The sequence below is a fragment of the Laetiporus sulphureus genome (assembly GCF_001632365.1).
Source record: "Laetiporus sulphureus 93-53 unplaced genomic scaffold LAESUscaffold_14, whole genome shotgun sequence".
In the NCBI taxonomy this organism is placed as follows: Eukaryota; Fungi; Basidiomycota; class Agaricomycetes; order Polyporales; family Laetiporaceae; genus Laetiporus; species Laetiporus sulphureus.
In genome coordinates this window covers 529,041-550,553 of record NW_024468523.1, presented here as the reverse complement: position 1 = coordinate 550,553, position 21,513 = coordinate 529,041, and the positions used below count along the sequence as shown (strand labels likewise).

The window sequence follows — 21,513 nt, the reverse complement described above, 5'->3', positions numbered from 1 at the left end:
CAGCACTTCAAGTTTACCGAAGACCCACAGAGTGTGAGCTTCATGGCTACTGAGTCAAGCTATTGTTTGATATGAACGCTGTCCACAGCTCTTGATGAGGTTGATAGATGACTATTTGTTCATCACCACAGACCTAGCTCGAGCAAAACGCTTCCTAGCTATGATGATAAAAGGTACTTGCGATGTTATATCGGACGGCTTGGTTTATAGCTGGAATGGTTCCTCTGCAGGCCATCCGGAGTACGGGTGCTTCATCTCGGTGGACAAAACTCTGACGAACTTTGACTATGATCCGACCATGAACGTCACCGACCCTCACCAAAAGAGTATACTCGGTATCGTCGAGCGTGCTGCTTGTGTATGCTGACTTCGCTATCCAGACTTCCCATGGTGCGGGCATATGATCAACATGGGTGACTTGTCAGTTTCGACAGATTACACGCGGTACCATGAGACATGTAAGCGAGAGCGATTCGAGCATATCCTAGTTGGTAACTTGTTCCAGACTTGCAGGACTCTCTGACGGTGGAGAGAGGCCGTCATCCTGGCGTGACTTTCGTGCATAAGATGATGCAGTGCGTCCTAGTGTGCCATTGGCATGCAGCATCTGACCGGGTCTCGGTAGGTCGACGAAGGCGAAAAGCCATATTCTATACAGCGACCCCGAGCTCAACTCGACACGTACCGTCTTCCTGAACGTCTACCAAAACTTCCTCTTGTCGGCGATGAAGATGCACCATTACCTGCGACAATGGGGGATCAATGTCAAGAAGCATAACAAGTTTATCCAGAGTGCGTGTCGCCATCTCTGTGGCCCGAAAGACCTCTCTGAGCTTCAGTCTCCCATAGATACTGTCCAGCGGATGCTCAAGTACACTTACACTACAATGAGAAATAAGGCAACCAATAGAGTAGCAAAGGCCAGCGGAGGACGATGCGAAGTCTCTGAAGTCCAAGTAATCTGGTAGGTTCCCCACGCTATTCCCGACGGTTGCAACCACTTACATTGCTTGACTACAGGCTGGGAACGCATGCCTTCTTTACTGTGTTCTCCCGGAAACCGCATGCATATCCTCAGCTTGTGGCCTGGCTTCAGTTCCAGCTATCTCTGCCGCGCAACCAGCGGTTAAAGAAACAGTTCAATGGTATAGTGAAAGACGGCTTGCAGACTTTGACTCTACTTTCCTTCTAGATAATTGATTTGTATACTCTTCGGTACCCTGTGTCGCGTATCTTACAGTAGCAGTAATAACGCATCTAGCTTTGACACGTTCCTTGTTTGTTTCGCCGTCGAGAAAGATAACCATCTCAGTAGGCACTGAGGGCGATGCCCGACTTGCTCGAGCCTGGGCGGCATTTGCAAGATGCAGTCCACTCTGACAACCCCACTGCGAAGCTGTTCTGGGCATCTCTCACGGTGGGGATACATATCTAACAGGGCACTGGCAGCAACTTCCCGCTCTCCATCTCTCTTTCCTCCATCTCACTTCCCAAGACCTGCTCTGAGAGCGCGACGCGACTACCAGGCCCGCAATATAAGCAGTACTCCTCTTCGACTTGACGCTGAACAGGAAACACGCCCCACCATGACTTCGTTCTATGAGCTGAAAGCTGAGCTTCCGGGCGGGAAGACGTATGACTTTGAACAGTTGAAGGGAAAGGTCGTGTTGATCGTGAACGTTGCATCCAAGTGGTACGTCTCTCAGTTCTTTCGCGATGGTGAATGGTCGCTCACGATGGACGTCTCCTACGTGTAGTGGATTCACCCCGCAGTATACTGGTAACTACAGAAAGCTCGCGTCAGCTCAGTGAGGATGGGAGGGCTCATAGGTGATTGCCAGGTCTGCAGAAGCTGTACGACAAGTATAAGGACCAGGGATTCCTCATCCTCGGCTTCCCCTGCAATCAGGTCCGTGTCCATCTTCCCATGCGGGATAACCATCGCGTGTATATTACTTGTGCTGACCGCTTGCTCCAGTTCGGCGGACAAGAGCCCGGCGACGACGCTGCCATTAAGGAGTTCTGCACGCTCAACCACGGCGTCACCTTCCCGCTCATGAAGAAGTCGGATGTGAACGGGGACAACACGAACGAGGTGTTCAAGTATCTCAAGAGCCAGAAGTCTGGCCTGTTGGGCTTGACGCGAATCAAGGTCAGTCTGTCATCTGCACGAATGCCTTGCTCGCTCGCTCATGAATGCTCCCCTCTCATAGTGGAACTTTGAGAAGTTCCTCGTTGATCGGAGTGGCAAGGTCGTCGGCCGCTGGGCGTCGACCACCTCTCCCGACGCCCTCGACGAGGAGATCGCGAAGCTGTTGTGACTAGATGGTTCCTCGGCTTCGACGGCTCTTGACGATCACCTTGTGACCGCCAAGCTGTAATCGTACAGTCCCCGGCTTCGAGTGCTGCAATTTTTCCGAGTGAGAACAAATAACATGCCATGTAACAAAGGTGTATGACAGAATTCATGTATACTATGCAGTATTGTCTATGCGGATATCTATGTTTATGTAAGACATCATGGCGAGATCGTATGTAACAGTTCAACGACAGAATTCGGCGGCGTATATGCGCGTGGTTTGGTTGAGAACATGATAGAAACGTGGCGGCAGGACACAGTGTGTGTAGACTGCTCAACTGACCAGAAATGTCAAAGAGCGAAGGTCTGAAGACGATCTTCAGGCAGTTCATAACAGAAGTATATCCAAGCCAGCAATAGGAGGAATAGTCCGCCCAAGCCCATGAGAGCGCCTCGTACGAAGGCAAGCATGAGATGACAGAATCCAAATACACGCCGCCCCCAGATTGAAACGTTGATGGCATAGTGTTTTCTGGAGAAGGGCAATGCGCTGGTATCACTTGGCTATAAGGCGTCGCAAGCGCAACAGGGCTACAAGTGGCCATCGGCAGTTGAAGAGTCTCGTCACAGGCAGAGAATGACTCGGCGTGATTGTCATTGGGCGATACAGGAAGACATAGAGAGGAAGGGTATGTGTATGACGGTGCGTCAGGTGAACAAGCGTGGAGAGAAACACAAGCTGAAGATTCTTCCAATCGAGGAGTAGTGAGCAACTGCTCGACAGCATCCAGACTTGAGGTCGAAGAGACAATGGATATTGGCAAAGAAGAGCTACGATCGTTCGCCAAGCCGATGCTTTGCAACATTTTTTCAACGTCATCGAAGCTCGATGGAAGCATTAGGTCAGGCGTATATATGTTGGCGGTGCTATCGAACAATCGAGCATGTGGCCGAGGCGTTTCAATTCTGGACATGCCGGGCTTTAAGCGTTCTGGAGACCGACTAGCCCGGAACAAAGAAGAAGACACGGGCAGAGGATATCAGAGGGCTTCTCGATATCAGATACATCGGACTCGTCAAGCGGCAGGGAGAATATGTAAGCAGCCAGGGCTCGTCGAGAGAGCCGGGAGGTCGCATCCAAGCCTGCATCCCAAACAGTTGATGTCGATCTCGTACAGTCACTGGATGAAGCAACTTTGCAACTGTGGACTCTCGACTGGATTTGAGAGGGTGACGCAAAGCTGTGTTGGGAGCCGGAGATGACTTGGCTTGCTCGAGTGGGCTTTTGCAAGTCCAAGTCGCGCGACACGCTTGTTCTCCCGCTTGACTTACTCGTCCGGTGATCTTGAGCACTGTGCGCTCCACCCATAGGCGAAGTATCCTTGAAAAACTTGTTTGCATTCGCCTGTCCTGCTCCACTGTCGCAGACTGGCTTCGTCGTAATCTTCTGTCGAACAGGTAATGGCGAGACCATGCACTTAGGTTGCTCAGATCTATCAATCTTCGGATAGTCGATGCCGACCGCAGACCTTCTTCCTGTGGTTGCCCGGGAAGGCGGTACGCTTCTCGTTTGAGGCCGGCACCAGAACGTCTACGTACACCTTGTGCCTACGGGTCTTCGTGTCCTCAGCTGTATCTGCCTTTGTGGAGGTGAGGAGTCTTGTTCTCGCGAACGTTTCGGGAATGCGTTCGAACAGGGGAACGCGCTCGAACAGGAGAACGAATGGCCATAGAAATAGCCAACCGATTGTGCGGACAATTCTATCTGAGTTCAATCACATCAAGTACGGTTAGAAGAGTATGTAGATATCACTTAACCTAGCAGCGGACCGTTTGAATAGCTGTAGTAGCCTGATCGTGAGGAGAGGGAAGGATGGAGTTCAAGTTTGAACGGATCGGTAGCGCCCATTTAAAAGCTCGTGGCGATCATATACTACCCCACGTTTGGCATCCACGCCTTTTCGTTCAGCTTAATTCCCAACTTCGTCGTCGTGGCAGGCTCATGTACCACTCGCACGCCAAAAAGTCCGCACTTCCTTAAACATACCGATATCGTTCAAAAATGCCTCGAATACTGCTATTTCTAGCCGTGCTGGTCCCGATCTGCGGGCTGCTATACGTCGTTGCTCCCCAATTTGAGTTGCTCAAGTCTGTCGCGAGCTTCCCGCTTTCCTGGCCATTCGCGACCCATCCTGAAGCACAGTTGCAACAACCTCACGAAAATGCGGCGCAGCAGCCTCTGCGCGCTGGCGCTGGAATGCGCTACCGCCCGAGCGACGTGAACGTTAACGATGTCCATGCCGCGCCAGGGCAATACACACGTCGCATAGTTGCGGTGGGCGACCTCCATGGAGACATGCAGAACGCACAGACGGTCTTGAAAATGGCGGGTGTGGTAGATGCGGAGGGAAATTGGAGCGGCTACGTAGACTTCTTCGTGCAGACTGGTGACATTATTGATCGGTAGGTACTCTCTGCATTTTGATGACACATGCTGACGAACGCACGCATAGAGGAGATGATACCATCAAGCTGTACAATTGGATGGAAAAGCTGCGTGAGCAAGCCCATGCCGCCGGAGGCACGGTTCTGTCGCTCTTGGGCAACCACGAATGGATGAACGTGATAGGTAAGTCTCACTTTCTTGAGCCTTCAAGATCATACAAACTGAGTATATGCAAAATAAGGTGATTGGAGGTAAGTACTGCGCTGCTGACAACCGCTTTGCGTGTAGCTATTGGACTAATTTTGCGCCGCGAAGATACGTCTACCCTTCCGAGATCGACACCTTCGGCTCGGTCGCCGCGCGTCAGCAAATGCTCTCCAAGGGGTCCATCGGCAAAAGCTGGGCAACAAACTACACCACAGCTAGCCGCCTCCCTCTGCATCCCTCGCTCGGGCCTCCCAACGCCGACTACGACCCTTCCTCTCCCTCCGCTTTCTCACCACTCTCGCACGCCGCGATCTCTTTCGTGCATGGCGGGCTCGCGCAGAGCTACCCTGACCTGACGCCCTTCCCCTCGCGCATCAACTCGCTGGGCGCGTCCCTCCTGCATAAACTGCAGGCGCGCCAGCCACCGCCACCACATCCGCCGCACGCGTACCCCGGCCTGCCTGAGGACGCGACGGAGGCGGAGAAGAGGTTGTATGGAACCGATGGCCCGCTATGGTACCGCGGATGGGCATTGGAGCCGGAGGATGTGGCCTGTGCAAAGGTGGACAAGGTGTTGAAGGAGACGGGCACGAGGAGGATGATCATGGGGCATACGCCAGACTTTGAGGTAAGTCCGATGCATTGTGTCCTCGATTGTATGATGCTCAATGCAGATGCAGAAAATTGTATCGAGATGCAACGGCAAGATCATCATCATTGATACCGGTGCGTAATACGTATTGTATTGACTGTATTGGTCTCACTGCTACACGACGATTAGGAATCTCGCACGCCTACGGAGGAGCTCTGTCCGCTCTGGCTATCAACTATACGCTGCTCCGATCTGAGAGTGGCGAGTGGCGCGAGCGTGAAGTTATCGCTGCCCTGTACGCAGACAAGCATGAATTCCTGGCAATCGATGAGCGGAACATCCAGGGCGACTTTGGAGGGTTATGAGCGAGAGGATCTCCTTGGGACTGATTAGAATTTTAAAGGCTGGTTGTTACGGATAACTTATTCATCTGGAGGAAACATGTAGAAGTATCGCAATTCCGCTTTGTGAGGTTATAGCAAGCACTTTTGTGCGCTTATGTGTTCGACGCAATGACGTTGACATTCAATGTAGAGCGTCGAATAACTACATCAAGGTCGTCAAACATAAGAGAGGATATGCTCAATGTGGGTATCCATCCTTTCCACTGCCTTTATTCCGCAAGCTCGCTTACACATCAGAGTATGCCCCAGGCTTTAAACAACTCCTTTCACGTCGAGCTCGCATGCCTGTCCTGCATTCCATAGTAATGAAGCTATGCATTCCCTTGAAACTCGCATTACCACTGCCAGGTCGCAACGACGACCTCCCACCTGGTGGGCTAGGAACTCATGTCTACCATCACCGTTGCACTGAAATGCCGATAAGGTGTTTTCAGCTATTGCTCTGAGACGAGGCGTAGAGCAGCCAGTGTGCGTTACTCACCGCAGAAACCCTCGTTTGATGAGCTGCGGAAAGCATACCGCCAGTCGCAGCTCCCACTGCTTGGCATCTGGGATGCTCTCTGCCCACCTGGTGGCCCACAACTGAAACTCTACTTGACGGAGGCTCTTGAACCGATGGGATGAGAGCACAGCGTCGATTTGCGAGAATTCGGCAGGTCCGCATGCGCTCAACATGTCTTGCACGCTGAAGTACGCTTCGCTGCCACGGATGTCGACCACCAAAGACAGCTGCTGGAGTTCCGCCGCGTGCATGGTAGAGAGGAAATCACATATCCATTTGAGCTCGTAAGGTGTGGGGATTGGCATAGCGCACAACAGCTTCTTGAGTGCAGTGTTGTTGGCGCAGGATAGCGTGCCATCTGACAAAAATGATTATCAGCATAATGCATAAATCGAGACTGAATTGCTCACTAGCGCGCTCCGCCGTACTCTGCGGCGTGTATTCTTCGGCAAGGAATATTTGAAACTCCACAAGAGACGTCGCCGCACAATCAATCAACCGCTGAAACGATAGTCGGTGTATATTCTCATAAGTGGCGGGCCACGATTGAGTGTTGTCTAAGATGAAAAACCTTTGTACGTTGGCCCCCATCCCAGTGGAGATGAAATAGTCAATCACGTCCTTGGCAGAATCGCTGCCATCGAGGTGTAGTTCCCTCGTCTTCACACGATCTCCCCAAGCGCTGAATGTCGCGTTATTGAAGCGGCCGTGTGTGAACTGGAGAGTTTCACATTTCAGCCGGAGCAGGCAAGAAAACGCACAGACGAGCTGTCCAAAGGCGGTGACTGACGGGAATGCGATGTCACTGAGGGTGAGGTGCGTGACAGAGGAGAAGGAAGAGAGGTGCAAGACAACGTTTTTGTGCATCGTCCACGGCTGCCAGTCTGCCTTGTAGATCTCGAGGTGCTCCAGCTTCGGCAGCTTGCGCGCGAGCATCATCGCCATCGTCGACAGGTGAGGAATGGGCAGTCGCTCGTTGAGCGATTTGCCTCCTACGATGAACAAGTCCCGCACGCCTTCCGCGAGCGTGGGCTTCTGCTTGAGCATCTTGGCGCATGCTTTCGCGTCCACGTCGCTGAACAGCCTGACTTGTCGCAATAGATGAAATCGACTCCGAGGGTACCATGCTTGGCATACGAGCGTGCATGCTTTCAAATTATCGATCCCGTTCCACAAATGGTCAATTACGTTCTCCCACACATCGGTCGGGATTTCTTGGCAAGGCTTCAGTGGGTGCAGAGCTTAGTATTGCTGAATGCGACAATTCTTACCTGCCGACGTGAGACGCTCTCCAGCTGTTGCATGGAGTGATAAGTTCGCTTGTGCAGCAACCTGTCCCTCACCCATCGCAGCAGCTTTCATGGCCTACGTGCGAAACGTCACGGTATGTTATTGTAGAAAGGTTCACCACTCACGATCTCTCGAGCTCTTCGATCTTTGACACGGCGGGCGGTTCGGCGTTTGAAGGATGCCGTAAAGTCAGGAAATACTGGAGACACGTCTGTGGGCCAGGTACTGATATCAATGGTATCACCCCATCGTGCGACTATATAGGCATCCTAAAGAGCCGAAGACGCTCGCACTGCCCCATACGTTACTCATGTGGTCTGCAAATCAATGTACGCAGCTCACCTTCTCCCGCTTCGGGAAGGCTAGCACTGGTACATAAATCCCGGTCTTCGGGGGAGCTAGGCCGCGTGACATGTTGACTGGGTTTCGCAGCTCAGCACCTGCTCTGCTATCACGTTGCCCCGCTCCACAGGATGGCAAAGCTGTACCAGTTATCGCATCCATTTCATGACATACAATTGATGGAGCACTCACATCCCAGTGTAAGGACCATATTGCGACGCCCTAAATGCTGTGCGTGGACAAGCCTTCTCCGAAGGTCCGCATCATGAGTACACAGCTTCCTCGAGTCCCCATCCCACATCACGTACTCCACAGCCTCGTGCCAGACTACTGCACAGCCGCACAACCATAGAGTACTCATCATCAATACGAAATCTTCCAACAGCTTACTACATGCATGTAAGTCGTGACGGGACAAGCTGGTGTGACTGTTAACACCCGCCAGAAAGATCTAGTATGCAATCACGAAGGACAGCGGCTGTAGACAGAAGAACAACACAACGGGATGCAATAGCCAATGAACTGTGTGTTGCAGGTGAAAGAGCGCTGTCGCCGATACTTGTGGCGACACAAACGAACTTGCGCGCCTCCGTCGTTTCGAGCGCCGACAGACCTTGAAGCACGCAGACCGTCGTATCCCAGAATGTTAATCAGTAAACACCACTAGCTCTAGGCCGACGTCATCGCCGAAAAGGGGTATATCATTGCCCGATCAGGGCAAGCGCGCGGTTTCGATCGACCAGGCGCGTGGGAGCACTCCACTGGCATCTGAGTTGTGCCCAGCGCCACACCTGCCTATCCGCTATATATCCGTCTTATACCCACCCACCCGTCATCCATGTCTCCCCCACTTTTGTCTTCCCCCACCGCTCCCCCTCCCGATACCGCATCCGAACACAGCCTCTACTACGACGCACCCATCATGCATATATTCACCAGAAATAATGAGGACGGCGAAACTGTCGATGACTCTATCCTCCCGACGGCTGACACCGACCATAACGTGGCTCCAAAGGCAGATCAGCCGCAGGACGGCGAGCAAGCCGATCTCGACCGCCCGTCGTCAGTGAGCATCGCACCGAACCCCGTCATCGCCACGGACAAGGGAAGTGCCAGCACAAGCGATACCAGTGGTGACGTTAACGACGAGCAACTCCCTGTCGGCTCCAAGTCATCCGCAGCCGCGGCGAGCACGACCTCTGACTCCGGCTATGCATCTTCAGCGGGCGCGAAAGACAAACAAAGTTCGACGTCCCGCTCCCCACGAACCAGCACCGACATGAAGCCTATTCCCATCCTCTGGACGGACAACGCCCAGAACCCCCGGCGTAATGGCGTCGTGGACAGCAACGCACCGCAAGGTACCGACGAAAACGCCGACGTCGATGAGGACTTTCCTATGGACGAGCCGTCCCGTCACGGCCGGACCCGCTCCATATCGAGGCGCACGGGCTCCTTGCGTTCCTTCCGCTCAGCTACCTCTCGCGGGCGCAGCCATGATCGCGCCGATTTCGAGAGCGGGCGTAGCACATCGGCGTCGCGCTTCTCCGAGAGGCGGCGGCACTTCAGCCTCAGCGGAGGTACCTTTGCAGAGGGTCCCGGCACAATTGGGCCTAGTGCGACGCCCCAGCCGGACGATACGCACAGCTTTGTGGAGAGGAGCAAGGTCGCGGAGGCCGGGCTGACGCCGAAGCAAAGGTCACGCATCGGGAAGGCGCATGGTACGTCCTTTATCTGAGCGAGAGGACAGACACTCATGGTGCCGTGCAGCCAAAGTAGGCAAGCAGATCTCCAAAGTGCTCAAGTCTGAAGGGAAGGTGGAGCGCAAGGCACTAGAGCAGGCGATCAAGGAGCTCGCGGACATCCAGAAGATGCAGAAGAACGCGGTGCGCGAGGAAAGCCGTGCGGTGAGCGCACACGCCAAGGCGCTGCGCACGTTCCACAAGGAGGAGCTCGAGCACCTTGCGGCGAAGGCGCGTTTTGATCGTGCGCAGGCGGAGTTGTGGACATATGAGGATGCGAGGGAGACGGCGAGGGATCATGCGGCGGATATTACGGATATGCTGAAGGAGAAGAATTTGGAGGTGGAGTGGTTGAGAGCGCAGAAGGCCGCTGATGACGTGAGTGCTTGGTTTTCGGTAGCACCTTGGGTATCGGCGCTGACCTGCGTCTTTGCGTACTTTTTACAGAGCGAAAGGGAAGCGAAGATGCAGCAGCTGACGGGCAAGCCGTGAAAGCAAATGTTAAGTACTTGCCATTTCACGACGTCTACATATACACGACCTCTCCCTCTCTCATGCTTTCAGAGTATTTATTGCTCAACGTCAATGCGTACCATTCTACTGTAACATAGTATCAGTATACACGGAGGAAAGTTTCACATGTACACTTTTGAACGCATATATTGCATTTTGATGAGCAGAGGACGCAAGCTCATGTTGCGTATCTGGTCCAGCTTTATCAATTGAAATCGAAGCAGCGCGTTCGTGGAATGGTCCTTTTTTCAGAGTTTGTGGTCTTCTGAGGGGATTGAGAGTCATAAGAAGGACAGCATATATCTTCTCCGTCGACTATGTTTCAAAAGATGCACAGAGAAATAAAAGGGGTCATACGCGCCCGGTAAGACCGCTGCGCGACGCGTCGGTCACATGCACGTGATCGCATCGTCACGGTGGCTGCCCAAACATGTCAAGGACTTAACTGATTGACTATTGCATATATTGAGTCCTATCGTCCTATATTATGCTTTTCGGCCACCCTTGGTAATGGAATCGACGAAGATGTGTCGCTTGCGGCCGCCTTCGGGTGTCGGGCCACCGTCACTATACTACTTATAAGGTCATATTGTTTCCTAGTTTAGTATATGCCCCACTCGATATTGAGTTCCCCAACGTTCATTTGCCTTCAGAGTCATGACAGCCAGCATATATATTCGCATTGAGTACTTCGGATGCCCCAGAGGCTTTACCCTGGTGCAATCCGCGTACGTGGTTTTACCTATCGTTCCGCACTGTACCGATGTACTTATGCATAGCACAGTGACGCGATAGTACGCGTCACTTTAGGTATGAATACGAGATGCTTTACCCTGGTGCAATTTGCTGACGCGATAGTACGCGTCACTTTAGCCCTCCGGTCTTTCCGTGCCGAGTGGACGCAGGCGTACCAGCCGCGTTGACCCTTCACGGTCATCCGTTGCACCTCCGCGCCGTGGCGCGTTAAGATGCCATGCGGATATCTCTCCACGTAGTCGTTAGGCGGAAAGTACTACTCGACAAGCACGGCTTCCAGTGTCAATAATACCCGAATCTTCTACTGCGAGATCGAGAGATAATCGACATTTGTTAATTACATTGAACATTCTTTTACATAGTCTACTCTACCTCCCGAAGACACCCCGGTACATATTATGCAAATTGCGTGCAAGCGACGAAAGCACATGAATAGGTAATAGACGAGCACTGTGAAACGAATGGGTAGATATTTATGTGAAGGACGCATCTGACGTGCTGGTATACGGAGATACAATATCAAAATCGGCACATCCATGCTTGTCAGCGATGGTGATGGTTGCGGGAGCCCCGTTTACGCTCAATGGAGGGAGTCGGATTGGAGTCATGGGGAAAGCGCTTCCTTGAGTTCCCGTACTCCCGCGTTGGCTACGACCTGCGCGACAATGAGGAATTGACAGCGTGAGGTAGGGACATGCGTTTACTAGGAATACGGAAGAAGCTATCTTGCCGCTCATTTGAAAGTGCCTCCAAGGAGCGTTGGTTTGTCTCGGGTATCAGCATAGTAGAGAAGATGCCAGTAAGCATGAAGAAGCCGAAGATCTGCAAACTATCCGAGAACCCGTCGATGTCGTGCACACCTGATCGGATGTAAGGGGCTTACATGTGATCCAGGAACGCGTTCTGGCCACCAATATCCTTGAGCCATTGAAAGCCGACCTGCGCGACCACCGCACCAAATTTACCGCTTGCAGCGGAAATTCCATGCGCTGTAGATCGATATCGCGTCGGGAACACCTCTCCTGGTATTATAAAGGTGGTAGTGTTGGGGCCAAAATTCTGGAAGAAGTTTGCCAGGCAGTAGAGAAATACGAAGACTGCCTTGCCATGAGGAGCGACCATCAAGCGGTTGTATGCGAACCCTACGTAGTCCATGTCAGAGAGGTTTGCTATCTTGCTGCTAATACGCACCCATGGTAATCAACAGGGCGGTCAACATGGAGAACCCCATCAACTGAATGCTTTTCCTGCCCCAGCGGTCGATGACTAAAAAGGCTGCCCAGTATCCGGGAATGAACCCAGCAAGCGAAAGAATGAGGTTACCAATAGAAATGTTTTTGAGGTTCTCGTACGCTGCGCGGCCTCCGACAAATCTCTCATCAGGCGATCCAAATCCGATAGCATCCAGAATGGTGGATGAATTCAACCCAAGACCGTAGAAAGCGACCTGCAATGTATAGTGTCAGCCGTGGAAAAAGACCTCCCGCGAACGTCCACTGACATCAAGGGCAAACCACGAATAAGCAGTACCTAGAAGCACCTTCAAATTCTCCCATTTCGCGAAATATGAACGGAAGTCCTCCTTCGTAGCCTTCCTTGCCGCAATCCTCTGAGACACCGCTTCCGGGTCAACGGTGTATGCCTCCGTCGTGAGGAATGCGTCGACATCAATTGCTGCCTGTTCGACGTTCCGCTTGATGTCCATAGTAAAACGAGGGGTCTCCGGGATGGTAAGACGGAAGTAAAGAGCGACGACGGCAGGCACACAACCAAAGCCGATGATGATGCGCCATATTTGGTCTATGTCTTTGAAGAAATTTGCGCTGTCACCGAGAAGGCTGTCCCTGTATGCACGCACCGCGATGCAGGAGACAGCCGTTGCAGCTTGGAGTCGTGTGTGAGCCTTTGTGCCCCTGATGCTGAAGAGACCTGAATACTTACCGAGTTGTCCCCAGCCTTGATTCGCAAACACAGCGGTCATCACACGGCCCCGGATGCGAGTAGAAGAGAACTCGGAGGAGATCACCGCGCTGAGAGGATAGTCTCCCCCGATGCCTATGCCCATCTGCAGGTACCTCAGCACAGCAAAATGTGAATGAGGTTCAGCGGACTCACAAAAAATCGCCACGCGATCAGGAGACCGACAAAGCTGACGCTATGACTGGGGGTCGACATTGCCTGGCCAAATGTGCCGACTATCATGATGATCAACTCAAGGCCATCTACGGCGAAGGCCCAAGTTAGCAAATCGACAGCATAGTGTGGAAATAATGTGCTCCTACAGATACGCTTGCGGCCCAGAAGGTCGCCCAGCCAGCCAAAGAATAATTGTCCCACGATTATCCCGATGGGCGTCGCGATCTTGACACCGAGACTCTTCATCGGGTCCAATGATCCGTTCGCAGCAGACATCTTCGAAACATCATCCTCTGCGACAACCACCATCGGTATGCAAATAATTAACGGATGCTTTCAAAACGTACCGTCGCCGTACACGTATCCTAGCATGGAAGCGACAATGTTGATGGCAAAGATGTCATATCTGGTATTGTGAGGTTAATGAACGCCCCAACATGTCATATGATCCGTGTTAACATGAGAAGTAGGCTCACGCATCGGCGAAGAATCCGGCACCAGATACGAACGCGACCTTTATGTGGAACCATCTGCCACCACCATTTCAACAACTCTGCGAAGGGTTACTTGGAACCAAGCACGTCACGTACGAGAACCTGGCGTTATCGATCTCCGCGAGGACAGCGCGCCGTCTCTCGTTGATGAGATAGATAGCGTCATCCTGAAATGGCGCGACAACATGGCTGCGCAACTCCTGGGTCGATGACTTGTTCCAGTGCAGCGTGGAGACTCTCCGCGGGGAGGTGGCCATACGGGCGCAGCGAGACGCCTAATTCATTCGCGGTGGAGCACGAGCACGCTTATCAAGAGGGTCAATACAAGTGTGGTGCGAGCCACATAGATCGCTTTATACCTGAATCGGTGCCGGCGGTATAACATACACATGCCAGATCGCGGTTCCGGATCTGCTGGGTGCCTAGACAAACAGCGTGAGAAGATGCGGTCGACGTGAAGAGAAGCACGGAGATGACGCCAGAAATAACAAATAGGGCGGTGGGAGCGCGGGTATATGTAATTGACGAAGCCACTGTCGAGAGAAAGGTCCCAGGAACCGACTCCCGACTCGTCGTTCGTGGAACGACAGCCGGCCTCACCCGCCTAGCCGATTGGACATCCGTAGATGCTGTGGCGACAGCCAGATAGCGTGGGTGTACGAACACGCGAGACCCCGTGCGAAACACGCTAAAGGCAGCGTTGCCAATGATCGCCGTCAGGGAGCGTATGGGGTACTGCTTCTCTGTGAATATAATGAGTCCAGAGTTGGTAACGGGTTCGCGACCGATGTTGCTGCAGGGAGGCGCCGCAGATGGGCGCGGGATCTTTTACCGTAAGTAGCCCGGCCGAGACCTTTTCCTTTCCTAGCTAGCATATGCCACGAACGTGCGCGCTAGTTATTTGACAGCGAGGGAGAACGCCATGGGAGAAAATAGGTTTCCACCGCAATTTCCCTCTCCAAGGAGGGCGATCGTATCCTGGTTGCACTGGGTACTCTATGATCAGATCAGATCAGGAGGTCGAGACAGGAGAGGCCCGATTGAAACGCTCCTTCAGGGTATCCTCAAAGTAACCTTGTCTGGCCCAACAATCCAACAAGCTCGAGTTTGAAACATCAAAGTCATCTGTTTACGTGGACACTGGAGAGACTGTCTGAACTTCCTGGAGAGGTGAGATGCTGTCACGTCTGACGATGATCAATTAGGAAAGTGCCAGGCGAACCAAAGATATCGTACTTATCCGAAGCAATTGCAATCGTCAGGACCAGACGCGTAGACACTATGAATGGTGGTCTCGTACCCAAACCTCTTTTTCGGTGAGAGGTTTGGGTACGAGACCAATGAATGGTGGCTTTTGCAACAGCATCAGGGGAAGACAGCTACCATGGAACACCGAACTGCTCGCATCGCCCACGGAACCGAGATTACTGTTCTTCCCCGGTTATAAGGATCAGCCGCTCGAACAGCGCGATCATTCCACATGCTTGTAGTAAGAGGCGTCAGGTAGGACCTAGACCGCCACCAACAGAGAAGCATACCGGTGAGGCGCTCTCACCATGATCAGGTTAGAGGTGAAGTTTTGGCGTCTCTTTCGTTGGTGGGCTTTCTACCTGGTGAGATGTTTGGAAGCTGATTGATGTAGATGTCATAGACGACAGTTCGCTCCCGCAAGAGAGACAGGACGAGCGACGGCTGTGGGAGACAACACCGTGGTAGCGGTGCATCAGCTCGTTCACGATCTGTGCATGATGACAATAACTCAACGTCTAAAGACGTGCTTCCGCGGATAAGGACCTGCAACTTGATGAAAGAAACAGAGCGAGGCACGAAGCTATGGAGGACACAGAGCGCGACATCCCGTGTTTCACCAGCGGATATCTTGGATTTGCAACGGCTACTGATGAGCGGATTCGTCATATGTGGTACGTGCGTCAGAACTGCAGCTGAGATGCTGCGTTATGCGACATGGAACTTACTATCTTCTCGAACCTGTTGTTCTCCGGAGGTAGAGAGGTCATCTTCTGTCTCAATCAGCGGATTTTGAGATCTCAAAAACAAATGATGACGGCGAGGTTGGTCCGAGCACTCCGCCGCGAACGCAGTTCCGAAAGAAGGCAGGAGCAGAGTTCAAGAAGGCACTGCAGACATGATCCGTGGAACACATCCGCTGCCTGCGTTCGCTTATGTCCCGGAGATCGATGAGAGAAGGGGTGGTTTCGTTCTGAACTCAACAAATATGATAGGTTATCCGGGGTGAGCGATAATGGCGAGGATGATCCGACCATTCTTTCTCTGCAGGTAGGGACGTTGTGAGGAGATAGGAGAAGAGTTTGACAAGAACTGCAGGCACCACCGCTCTCGTCGTGGGAGGACTGAAGAACATGACAGCTCTCGAAATTCGAATATCCATGCCAAGGTTGGTGTGATTGATGTGTTGGGAGAGACGCGTTGACGATGGAAGGTGGAGAGCACACCGACGCCAATGTGGCGGATGGTGCAGAGCTAGCATTGCCGCATGTCTATTAAGGCCATGTCAACCAGACGGAAGTGCGAACGACAGAGCGGGCGGGATGGAGGGAGGGAAGAGTTCCTGGCACATACCGACTCGCTTGAAAATGTGTGCAATGGTACGGCAGAAGTTCACCGTGGAGTAACATCCATCTACACGACCAGAGCCTCTCGAAGACCCGTTTACACGACGTAGGACGCAGACTCTGACAATGAGCGCCCAGTGCCAAAGCATCATGAACTGTAACACAAGACAGTAAGCACCATCATTGCCTCGTAATACATTTACGTCGCATGGAAATCATCCGATTAAGAATACAACGTCAGTGACAGAACCTACGGGACACGTTCATGACTCGCGGATCAGACGACCCGGAGATTATGCATAAGGGGCGATTGGTGGCTTGCGATAGTGGCGCGCAGGTGATGGTGATGCGGGTTGTGGCGATGACATGACAAGCGGCAGAGCTGCAGTGCGCTCGCAGAAGGCAGTGCACAACCGTGCAAGGATAGCTGAACGCGTTGGCAGGGATAATGATTGAGAATACGAGCGCAGCACGTTGGCGGCCTGGACAACACTAGGACAATACAGTGAGCACACTACGGCGCTGTCTTACCCACAGCCAAGACATGGACGTTTACGACCCTCGTTTTGTAGGGGGTAGAGAAGACTGCATCGATACGTAGCGCACGGTGATAATTGAGAGGGAGGACTGAATTGTCGCGAGAGGCCATTCACAAATTACGGAGCTTCCGCGCCTCAGGCCTCAGCCGGGGTGGTACGCAATCGCGACACAGGCACCATCCAAAAGTCCCTGCTCTCTGGCACCCCGGATAGAGTTGCGGCAAACGTAAGAGAATTAATAGACTGCATGACCAAGGCGGGAGATGAATCGACGAGCACTACAGCTGTGAGAACGCCGCGACTATCGAAGCGAGCCACCGAACTTATAGCAGGCGAGAGTTCAGAGGAGGGGTCTCCGCGTGTGATGGTAGCACATGGTAGGAAGATCTGTCAAACGTAGGATTCAAAGTATCACCAACGAGGCTTATCTCTCTACGGAGCTTGGACTCGCAAGTGAAAACTTCGAGCGAGAGGAGCGGACGACGAAGAGCTCCAGGTTCCCCGGCTGCAGAGCTGGGCGCTGGAATGAGCGACTCTCGAGTGCGCGCGGTCGGTGGCAAACGTGGGCGACTGACGCCAAGAAGGGCGGGCTGTGATTGGCCGGGGACTACGAACGTGCAAGGAACGCGAAGCATGGGAGAATCCTCTCGCATCAGCCGAGTCCTGCATACGAGCTACCCAATTTCATCAGCGTGCGGGACGCCCGCGTGCCGGACTAGAAGATGCCTGTCCTTAAAAGTCCCCGCCGCTATCGACCGCCCCTTCCCGTCCCTCACTTCCTCGCGCCCACAACCATCCTGCTAGCCGCACACGCTCTTCGTTTGCTAGCATTTTGATTCGCGAGATGGCCTCCGAGATCATGGACAAAGGGTCTACCAGCAGCTCCGATCGCCCCTTGGAGAAGGTCGGTCATGAGACCAACACTGCCTACGCGCTCGATGAGAGGCGACGAGCGGCGCTAGCAGAGGTCGACAATGCCAAGTTCAGGTCAGTTGACTCGTTCAAATTTAATGTAGCTTTGGTTGCTGATCTTCGCGACCGCGGCGCAGTTGGTTCCACATCAAGGTGATGCTGGTCGCCGGTGTCGGCTTCTTCACAGATGCGTAAGTCGTCTACTTATCCTCGCATATATATGCACGTTATATTCATTACTGGTCGATACTGCAGCTATGATATTTTTGCTATCAACATTGCGTCGACCATGTTGGGCTACGTGTATGGAAAAAGTCAGCTCTCCTCACGAGCCATCAGCTTGCGCTAAATAATAGTTCTACGCCAGATGGCGCTCTCACCACCAACGAAAGTCTTGGCGTCAAGGTCGCCACGCCAATGGGCAACATTATCGGCCAGTTTCTCTTCGGCTGGCTGGCTGATGTCGTCGGACGTAAGAGGATGTGTGAGTCTACGTCTTACCAGTATACGAGAAATTGACTAAGAAGACTATGCGCGTCGGACAGATGGTATCGAGCTCATGATTATCATCGTCGCGACATTCGGCCAGGCGGTCGCCGGCGAGGCGCACGCAGTCAATGTGTTGGGTGTCATCATCGTCTGGAGAGTTTTCGTAAGTCCGTTCACAAACACCTTCGCCAACGCCGCCTCTCACTCCTCGAATGTGCCGCGCAGATGGGAATCGGGATCGGAGGCGACTATCCTCTCAGCGCCGTCATCTCTTCCGAATTCGCCTCAGCGCGCTCACGCGGCCGGCTTATGACCGCTGTGTTCGCAAACCAGGGCTGGGGTCAGCTCAGTACGTCTCCGCACCCTTTTCCTATCTGGATTTGCCGCTCACCAGCCGTCACCAGCCGGCTCAATCGTCGCCCTCGTCATCGTTGTGGGATACAAGGACACGCTGATAAACGGGCCCGCTGACACGCCCTGCGTCGACGCCATGTGGCGCATCCTGATCGGGCTGGGCTGTGTGCCAGGCGCGGTCGCGCTCTACTTCCGGCTGACGATCCCAGAGACACCGCGTTTCACGATGGACGTCGAGCGCAACGTGAAGCAGGCGTCGCAGGACGTCGAGAACTTCCTCACGACGGGCAGCTACTTTGTCGACCCGGACGCGGTCGTGCAGCGCGTGCAGGCGCCAAAGGCGAGCAAGCGCGACTTCTTGGCGTACTACTCCAAGTGGGAGAACCTCAAGCTGTTGATCGGGTGTGCGTACTCGTGGTTCGCGCTGGACGTGAGTCTTCGTTTTGTTTTTTTCTTCGTATCGACGAGCGTCGGCTGAATGAGGATCGTGATGCAGATTGCGTTTTACGGTTTGGGCCTGAACCAGTCTATCATCCTCGAGGCTATCGGCTTTGGCACGCCAAGCAACGGCTTGACGGGGACGCGCAAGATATACACGAACCTGCACAACATCTGTGTCGGGAACATCATACTCACCGTCGCTGGGTACATTCCCGGCTACTGGGCGTCATTCCTCGTCATCGACAGGTGGGGCCGCAAGCCACTCCAGCTCATGGGCTTCATCATGCTCACGATTCTCTTCGTCATCATGGGTGCGTTCTTCTCATACCGCGAGAGCGGTGTTGCTGAGTCAAGGACGTGCGTGCAGGCTTTGGCTTTGACAAGCTGACGGCGACGACGAGCGCAAAAGGCGCGTTTGTGTTTCTGTACTGCCTCGCGAACTTTTTCGAGAACTTTGGGCCGAACACGACGACGTTCATCGTCCCCGGCGAGGCCTTCCCGACGCGCTACCGGTCGACGAGCCACGGTATCTCGGCCGCGAGCGGGAAGCTCGGCGCGGTCATTTCGCAGGTCGGCTTTGCGCGGTTGGCCAACATTGGCGGGACGAACCACTTTGTGAAGCACATGTGAGTTGGCTGTATTGTGTTTTGGTGGGAGGAGCGGTGGCTGACGGATGGCCGATGCAGTATTGAGATATTGGCGCTGTTTATGTTGACGGGCGTTTTCTCGACGTTGCTAATCAGGGAAACGAAGAACGAGACGTTGGAAGACCTCTCGAACGAGAAGCAGGAAGGGTTCATCGAAGGTCAGCACTGCCTCATACCCTTGTCCACCATCCAGCGCTGACTCGTCTTTGTCTTCTATGCAGGTGTCGCTGCTTCAGGAGACTCATAATTGAGTGTATGCCAGACGTTTCCTTCCCGCTTCCATTTCTTGCTTCATCACTCACACTGCTGCTCAATGTCTCTATCCCGTCGCTGCATGATGTATTTATGCTCTCATTACTTAGTCACTCACTCTCGTGGATGGCGCGCGCGTGTGTGCGCCAGACTGTTACGTTCACTGTAATGTATCGCAGCCTTGTATGCGTGAACGCGCAGGACGCGCTGCGGGCTGCATGTAATGAATATACCCACGCTCCTTGCCCGATGCATACTGCTTCGATTCGCCCCGCGATTGACTGAAAGAAATGCCGAGCGTGGGAAATTGTGGAGTGTCCGAGATAGGAAGGTGTGTATGTTTGATTGTGCGGAACCAACTTGCGATCGGTGGAGTTCTCACAATGATGGAGCGGTGGGGGGCGTCCATGACGTAGAAGGACAGGACATACATTGCAAGCGACTGCATCGCCTGCGCACATTTCATCATAACACGATAACGTCTCTGTCGCGTAACGACAGCTACAGGAGTTGAAAAGCGTATGCTCTTCTATATCAAATACTAGAAACATTTCTCTCAAAGATAACGCGCCCAGTTGATCAAGCATCGCATACTCAAACAACTTTCACATCACCATGCCGCCCAAAGCTCCTCAACTCGAGACCTCGCGCTTCGCAGAGCCGTCCGAGCCGTCGGATAACCGACCAGAGGACAATCCAAAGGAACAGCTCATGGGAAATCAGGAGGAGAACCCACAGGTGGTGGCGCACAACAGGGGCGAGCAGGCGGCGGATTATGGGCGCGGGTCAGGGAGGGGGTCGTTGAAGGAGGCGAAGAGGGATGAGGGGAAGGGGAGGGGGAAGGCTAAGGGGAGGCTGTAGGATGGAACGTACGAGATGAGGGACTATTCGAGACTGCCAGCTATACTTGTGATTCGAGACTATCGAGTTGAGTGCAAATAATCTTGTTCGGCGTACATTGCCCAGGCTGTCCTGGACGGGAGAGAGAAGACGGAACCAACGACTGACGCACACACTACAGTGCCAATCACGTCTTCACGGTTATGTAAATGCGCCCAGCGGGGGGAAAAAGTCATGTTCTAGCACTCAACGCCCAACAGAGTTTCGCTCCACGATACGAAATCATCAACGTCCCTGGTGTAATCAGCGCCATTTGCAAGGATCCTCGCGCAGCCAAGCAAGAACCCCCTGGAACTGGTCTCGACCAAATTCCAGCGCACGCCGCCGCCGCCCTGCGCTCAGTAAGCAATATCCAACCCGCGCACGGGGCACGCCGATGCACGTTCGTACGTCAAACATCATCACGCAAAGGCGGTGCGGAGCCCGAGCACCCCATTGGGACCTGTCGGGCTAACTGGATCCGGCCCGTAGTGTGCACTGCACGGCATGTGTGGTGACAACGACACCGGCACCTAGCTGCTGCTGTGGGCTCGCTGTCAGGCACGTCATACCGCTGTCATGGTCTTGGCTTAGCAACCCCACGCAGACGCCACTGGGACGTACGCCCTCGGCTGTGGGATAGCCTGTAAAAGGCCGAAGGTGGGAGGTTCTGACGAGTAACG

The 21,513-nt window shown here is 53.4% G+C and overlaps 10 protein-coding genes across 10 annotated transcripts; 7 read left to right on the top strand and 3 right to left on the bottom strand.

The window, feature by feature from the left end:
• Positions 1-725: 725 nt before the first annotated feature.
• On the top strand, positions 726-1,192 carry LAESUDRAFT_651052 (uncharacterized protein; the record flags this gene model as incomplete). Its single annotated transcript, XM_040904279.1, has 3 exons — positions 726-792; positions 850-964; positions 1,021-1,192. The coding sequence occupies 3 exons, from the start codon at positions 726-728 to the stop codon at positions 1,190-1,192; spliced, it is 354 nt and encodes a 117-aa protein (XP_040765513.1).
• A 378-nt stretch (positions 1,193-1,570) lies between these two features.
• Positions 1,571-2,436, top strand: LAESUDRAFT_724768 (glutathione peroxidase). The gene is made up of 5 exons (XM_040908692.1): positions 1,571-1,693; positions 1,758-1,780; positions 1,842-1,909; positions 1,979-2,152; positions 2,214-2,436. Exons 1-5 carry the CDS (start codon positions 1,587-1,589, stop codon positions 2,319-2,321), a joined length of 480 nt encoding a protein of 159 aa, XP_040765512.1. The 5' UTR covers positions 1,571-1,586; the 3' UTR covers positions 2,322-2,436.
• A 767-nt stretch (positions 2,437-3,203) lies between these two features.
• Positions 3,204-4,078, bottom strand: LAESUDRAFT_724767 (uncharacterized protein). The gene has a single exon (XM_040908691.1). It carries the CDS (start codon positions 3,771-3,773, stop codon positions 3,282-3,284), a length of 492 nt encoding a protein of 163 aa, XP_040765511.1. The 5' UTR covers positions 3,774-4,078; the 3' UTR covers positions 3,204-3,281.
• Positions 4,079-4,222: 144 nt separating this feature from the next.
• Positions 4,223-6,287, top strand: LAESUDRAFT_724766 (Metallo-dependent phosphatase). Its single transcript, XM_040908690.1, has 7 exons — positions 4,223-4,762; positions 4,813-4,928; positions 4,987-4,996; positions 5,061-5,580; positions 5,633-5,678; positions 5,734-6,131; positions 6,198-6,287. The coding sequence occupies exons 1-6, from the start codon at positions 4,362-4,364 to the stop codon at positions 5,907-5,909; spliced, it is 1,269 nt and encodes a 422-aa protein (XP_040765510.1). The 5' UTR covers positions 4,223-4,361; the 3' UTR covers positions 5,910-6,131; positions 6,198-6,287.
• A 138-nt stretch (positions 6,288-6,425) lies between these two features.
• On the bottom strand, positions 6,426-8,154 carry LAESUDRAFT_758332 (uncharacterized protein; the record flags this gene model as incomplete). Its single annotated transcript, XM_040912436.1, has 5 exons — positions 6,426-6,808; positions 6,861-7,664; positions 7,722-7,815; positions 7,866-8,009; positions 8,083-8,154. 5 exons carry the CDS (start codon positions 8,152-8,154, stop codon positions 6,426-6,428), a joined length of 1,497 nt encoding a protein of 498 aa, XP_040765509.1.
• Positions 8,155-8,479: 325 nt separating this feature from the next.
• Positions 8,480-10,572, top strand: LAESUDRAFT_677672 (uncharacterized protein). Its single transcript, XM_040905664.1, has 3 exons — positions 8,480-9,803; positions 9,853-10,202; positions 10,272-10,572. Exons 1-3 carry the CDS (start codon positions 8,921-8,923, stop codon positions 10,314-10,316), a joined length of 1,278 nt encoding a protein of 425 aa, XP_040765508.1. The 5' UTR covers positions 8,480-8,920; the 3' UTR covers positions 10,317-10,572.
• A 1,169-nt stretch (positions 10,573-11,741) lies between these two features.
• Positions 11,742-13,980, bottom strand: LAESUDRAFT_651066 (phosphate transporter; the record flags this gene model as incomplete). The annotated part of the gene is made up of 10 exons (XM_040904282.1): positions 11,742-11,922; positions 11,977-12,235; positions 12,285-12,540; positions 12,595-12,977; positions 13,035-13,158; positions 13,209-13,315; positions 13,376-13,522; positions 13,577-13,635; positions 13,706-13,759; positions 13,820-13,980. 10 exons carry the CDS (start codon positions 13,978-13,980, stop codon positions 11,742-11,744), a joined length of 1,731 nt encoding a protein of 576 aa, XP_040765507.1.
• Positions 13,981-17,620: 3,640 nt separating this feature from the next.
• LAESUDRAFT_724761 (phosphate transporter) lies at positions 17,621-20,227 on the top strand. The gene is made up of 11 exons (XM_040908689.1): positions 17,621-17,843; positions 17,906-17,959; positions 18,024-18,082; positions 18,136-18,252; positions 18,314-18,420; positions 18,483-18,606; positions 18,662-19,041; positions 19,108-19,363; positions 19,420-19,678; positions 19,739-19,857; positions 19,921-20,227. The coding sequence occupies exons 1-11, from the start codon at positions 17,701-17,703 to the stop codon at positions 19,944-19,946; spliced, it is 1,644 nt and encodes a 547-aa protein (XP_040765506.1). The 5' UTR covers positions 17,621-17,700; the 3' UTR covers positions 19,947-20,227.
• Positions 19,707-20,271, top strand: LAESUDRAFT_105074 (uncharacterized protein). The gene is made up of 2 exons (XM_040901175.1): positions 19,707-19,857; positions 19,921-20,271. Exon 2 carries the CDS (start codon positions 19,955-19,957, stop codon positions 20,234-20,236), a length of 282 nt encoding a protein of 93 aa, XP_040765505.1. The 5' UTR covers positions 19,707-19,857; positions 19,921-19,954; the 3' UTR covers positions 20,237-20,271.
• A 252-nt stretch (positions 20,272-20,523) lies between these two features.
• On the top strand, positions 20,524-21,193 carry LAESUDRAFT_724760 (uncharacterized protein). Its single transcript, XM_040908688.1, has one exon. The coding sequence runs from the start codon at positions 20,567-20,569 to the stop codon at positions 20,810-20,812; it is 246 nt and encodes an 81-aa protein (XP_040765504.1). The 5' UTR covers positions 20,524-20,566; the 3' UTR covers positions 20,813-21,193.
• Positions 21,194-21,513: the final 320 nt, after the last annotated feature.

What these genes read in the sequence shown, in the direction of transcription:
- LAESUDRAFT_724761 (XM_040908689.1), top strand. Translation starts at nt 17,701, where the DNA reads ATGGCCTCCGAGATCATGGACAAAGGGTCTACCAGCAGCTCCGATCGC. An exon ending in GTCGACAATGCCAAGTTCAG is followed by an intron (nt 17,844 to 17,905) that starts GTCAGTTGACTC and finishes ACCGCGGCGCAG; the next exon opens with TTGGTTCCACATCAAGGTGA. An exon ending in TCATCGTCTGGAGAGTTTTC is followed by an intron (nt 18,421 to 18,482) that starts GTAAGTCCGTTC and finishes TGTGCCGCGCAG; the next exon opens with ATGGGAATCGGGATCGGAGG.
- LAESUDRAFT_724766 (XM_040908690.1), top strand. Translation starts at nt 4,362, where the DNA reads ATGCCTCGAATACTGCTATTTCTAGCCGTGCTGGTCCCGATCTGCGGG. An exon ending in ACTGGTGACATTATTGATCG is followed by an intron (nt 4,763 to 4,812) that starts GTAGGTACTCTC and finishes ACGCACGCATAG; the next exon opens with AGGAGATGATACCATCAAGC. An exon ending in GGCATACGCCAGACTTTGAG is followed by an intron (nt 5,581 to 5,632) that starts GTAAGTCCGATG and finishes ATGCAGATGCAG; the next exon opens with AAAATTGTATCGAGATGCAA.
- LAESUDRAFT_724768 (XM_040908692.1), top strand. Translation starts at nt 1,587, where the DNA reads ATGACTTCGTTCTATGAGCTGAAAGCTGAGCTTCCGGGCGGGAAGACG. An exon ending in GTGAACGTTGCATCCAAGTG is followed by an intron (nt 1,694 to 1,757) that starts GTACGTCTCTCA and finishes TCCTACGTGTAG; the next exon opens with TGGATTCACCCCGCAGTATA. An exon ending in TGGGCTTGACGCGAATCAAG is followed by an intron (nt 2,153 to 2,213) that starts GTCAGTCTGTCA and finishes CCCCTCTCATAG; the next exon opens with TGGAACTTTGAGAAGTTCCT.
- LAESUDRAFT_105074 (XM_040901175.1), top strand. Translation starts at nt 19,955, where the DNA reads ATGCCAGACGTTTCCTTCCCGCTTCCATTTCTTGCTTCATCACTCACA.
- LAESUDRAFT_677672 (XM_040905664.1), top strand. Translation starts at nt 8,921, where the DNA reads ATGTCTCCCCCACTTTTGTCTTCCCCCACCGCTCCCCCTCCCGATACC. An exon ending in ACGCATCGGGAAGGCGCATG is followed by an intron (nt 9,804 to 9,852) that starts GTACGTCCTTTA and finishes GGTGCCGTGCAG; the next exon opens with CCAAAGTAGGCAAGCAGATC. An exon ending in CGCAGAAGGCCGCTGATGAC is followed by an intron (nt 10,203 to 10,271) that starts GTGAGTGCTTGG and finishes TACTTTTTACAG; the next exon opens with AGCGAAAGGGAAGCGAAGAT.
- LAESUDRAFT_724760 (XM_040908688.1), top strand. Translation starts at nt 20,567, where the DNA reads ATGCCGCCCAAAGCTCCTCAACTCGAGACCTCGCGCTTCGCAGAGCCG.
- LAESUDRAFT_724767 (XM_040908691.1), bottom strand. Translation starts at nt 3,773, where the DNA reads ATGGTCTCGCCATTACCTGTTCGACAGAAGATTACGACGAAGCCAGTC.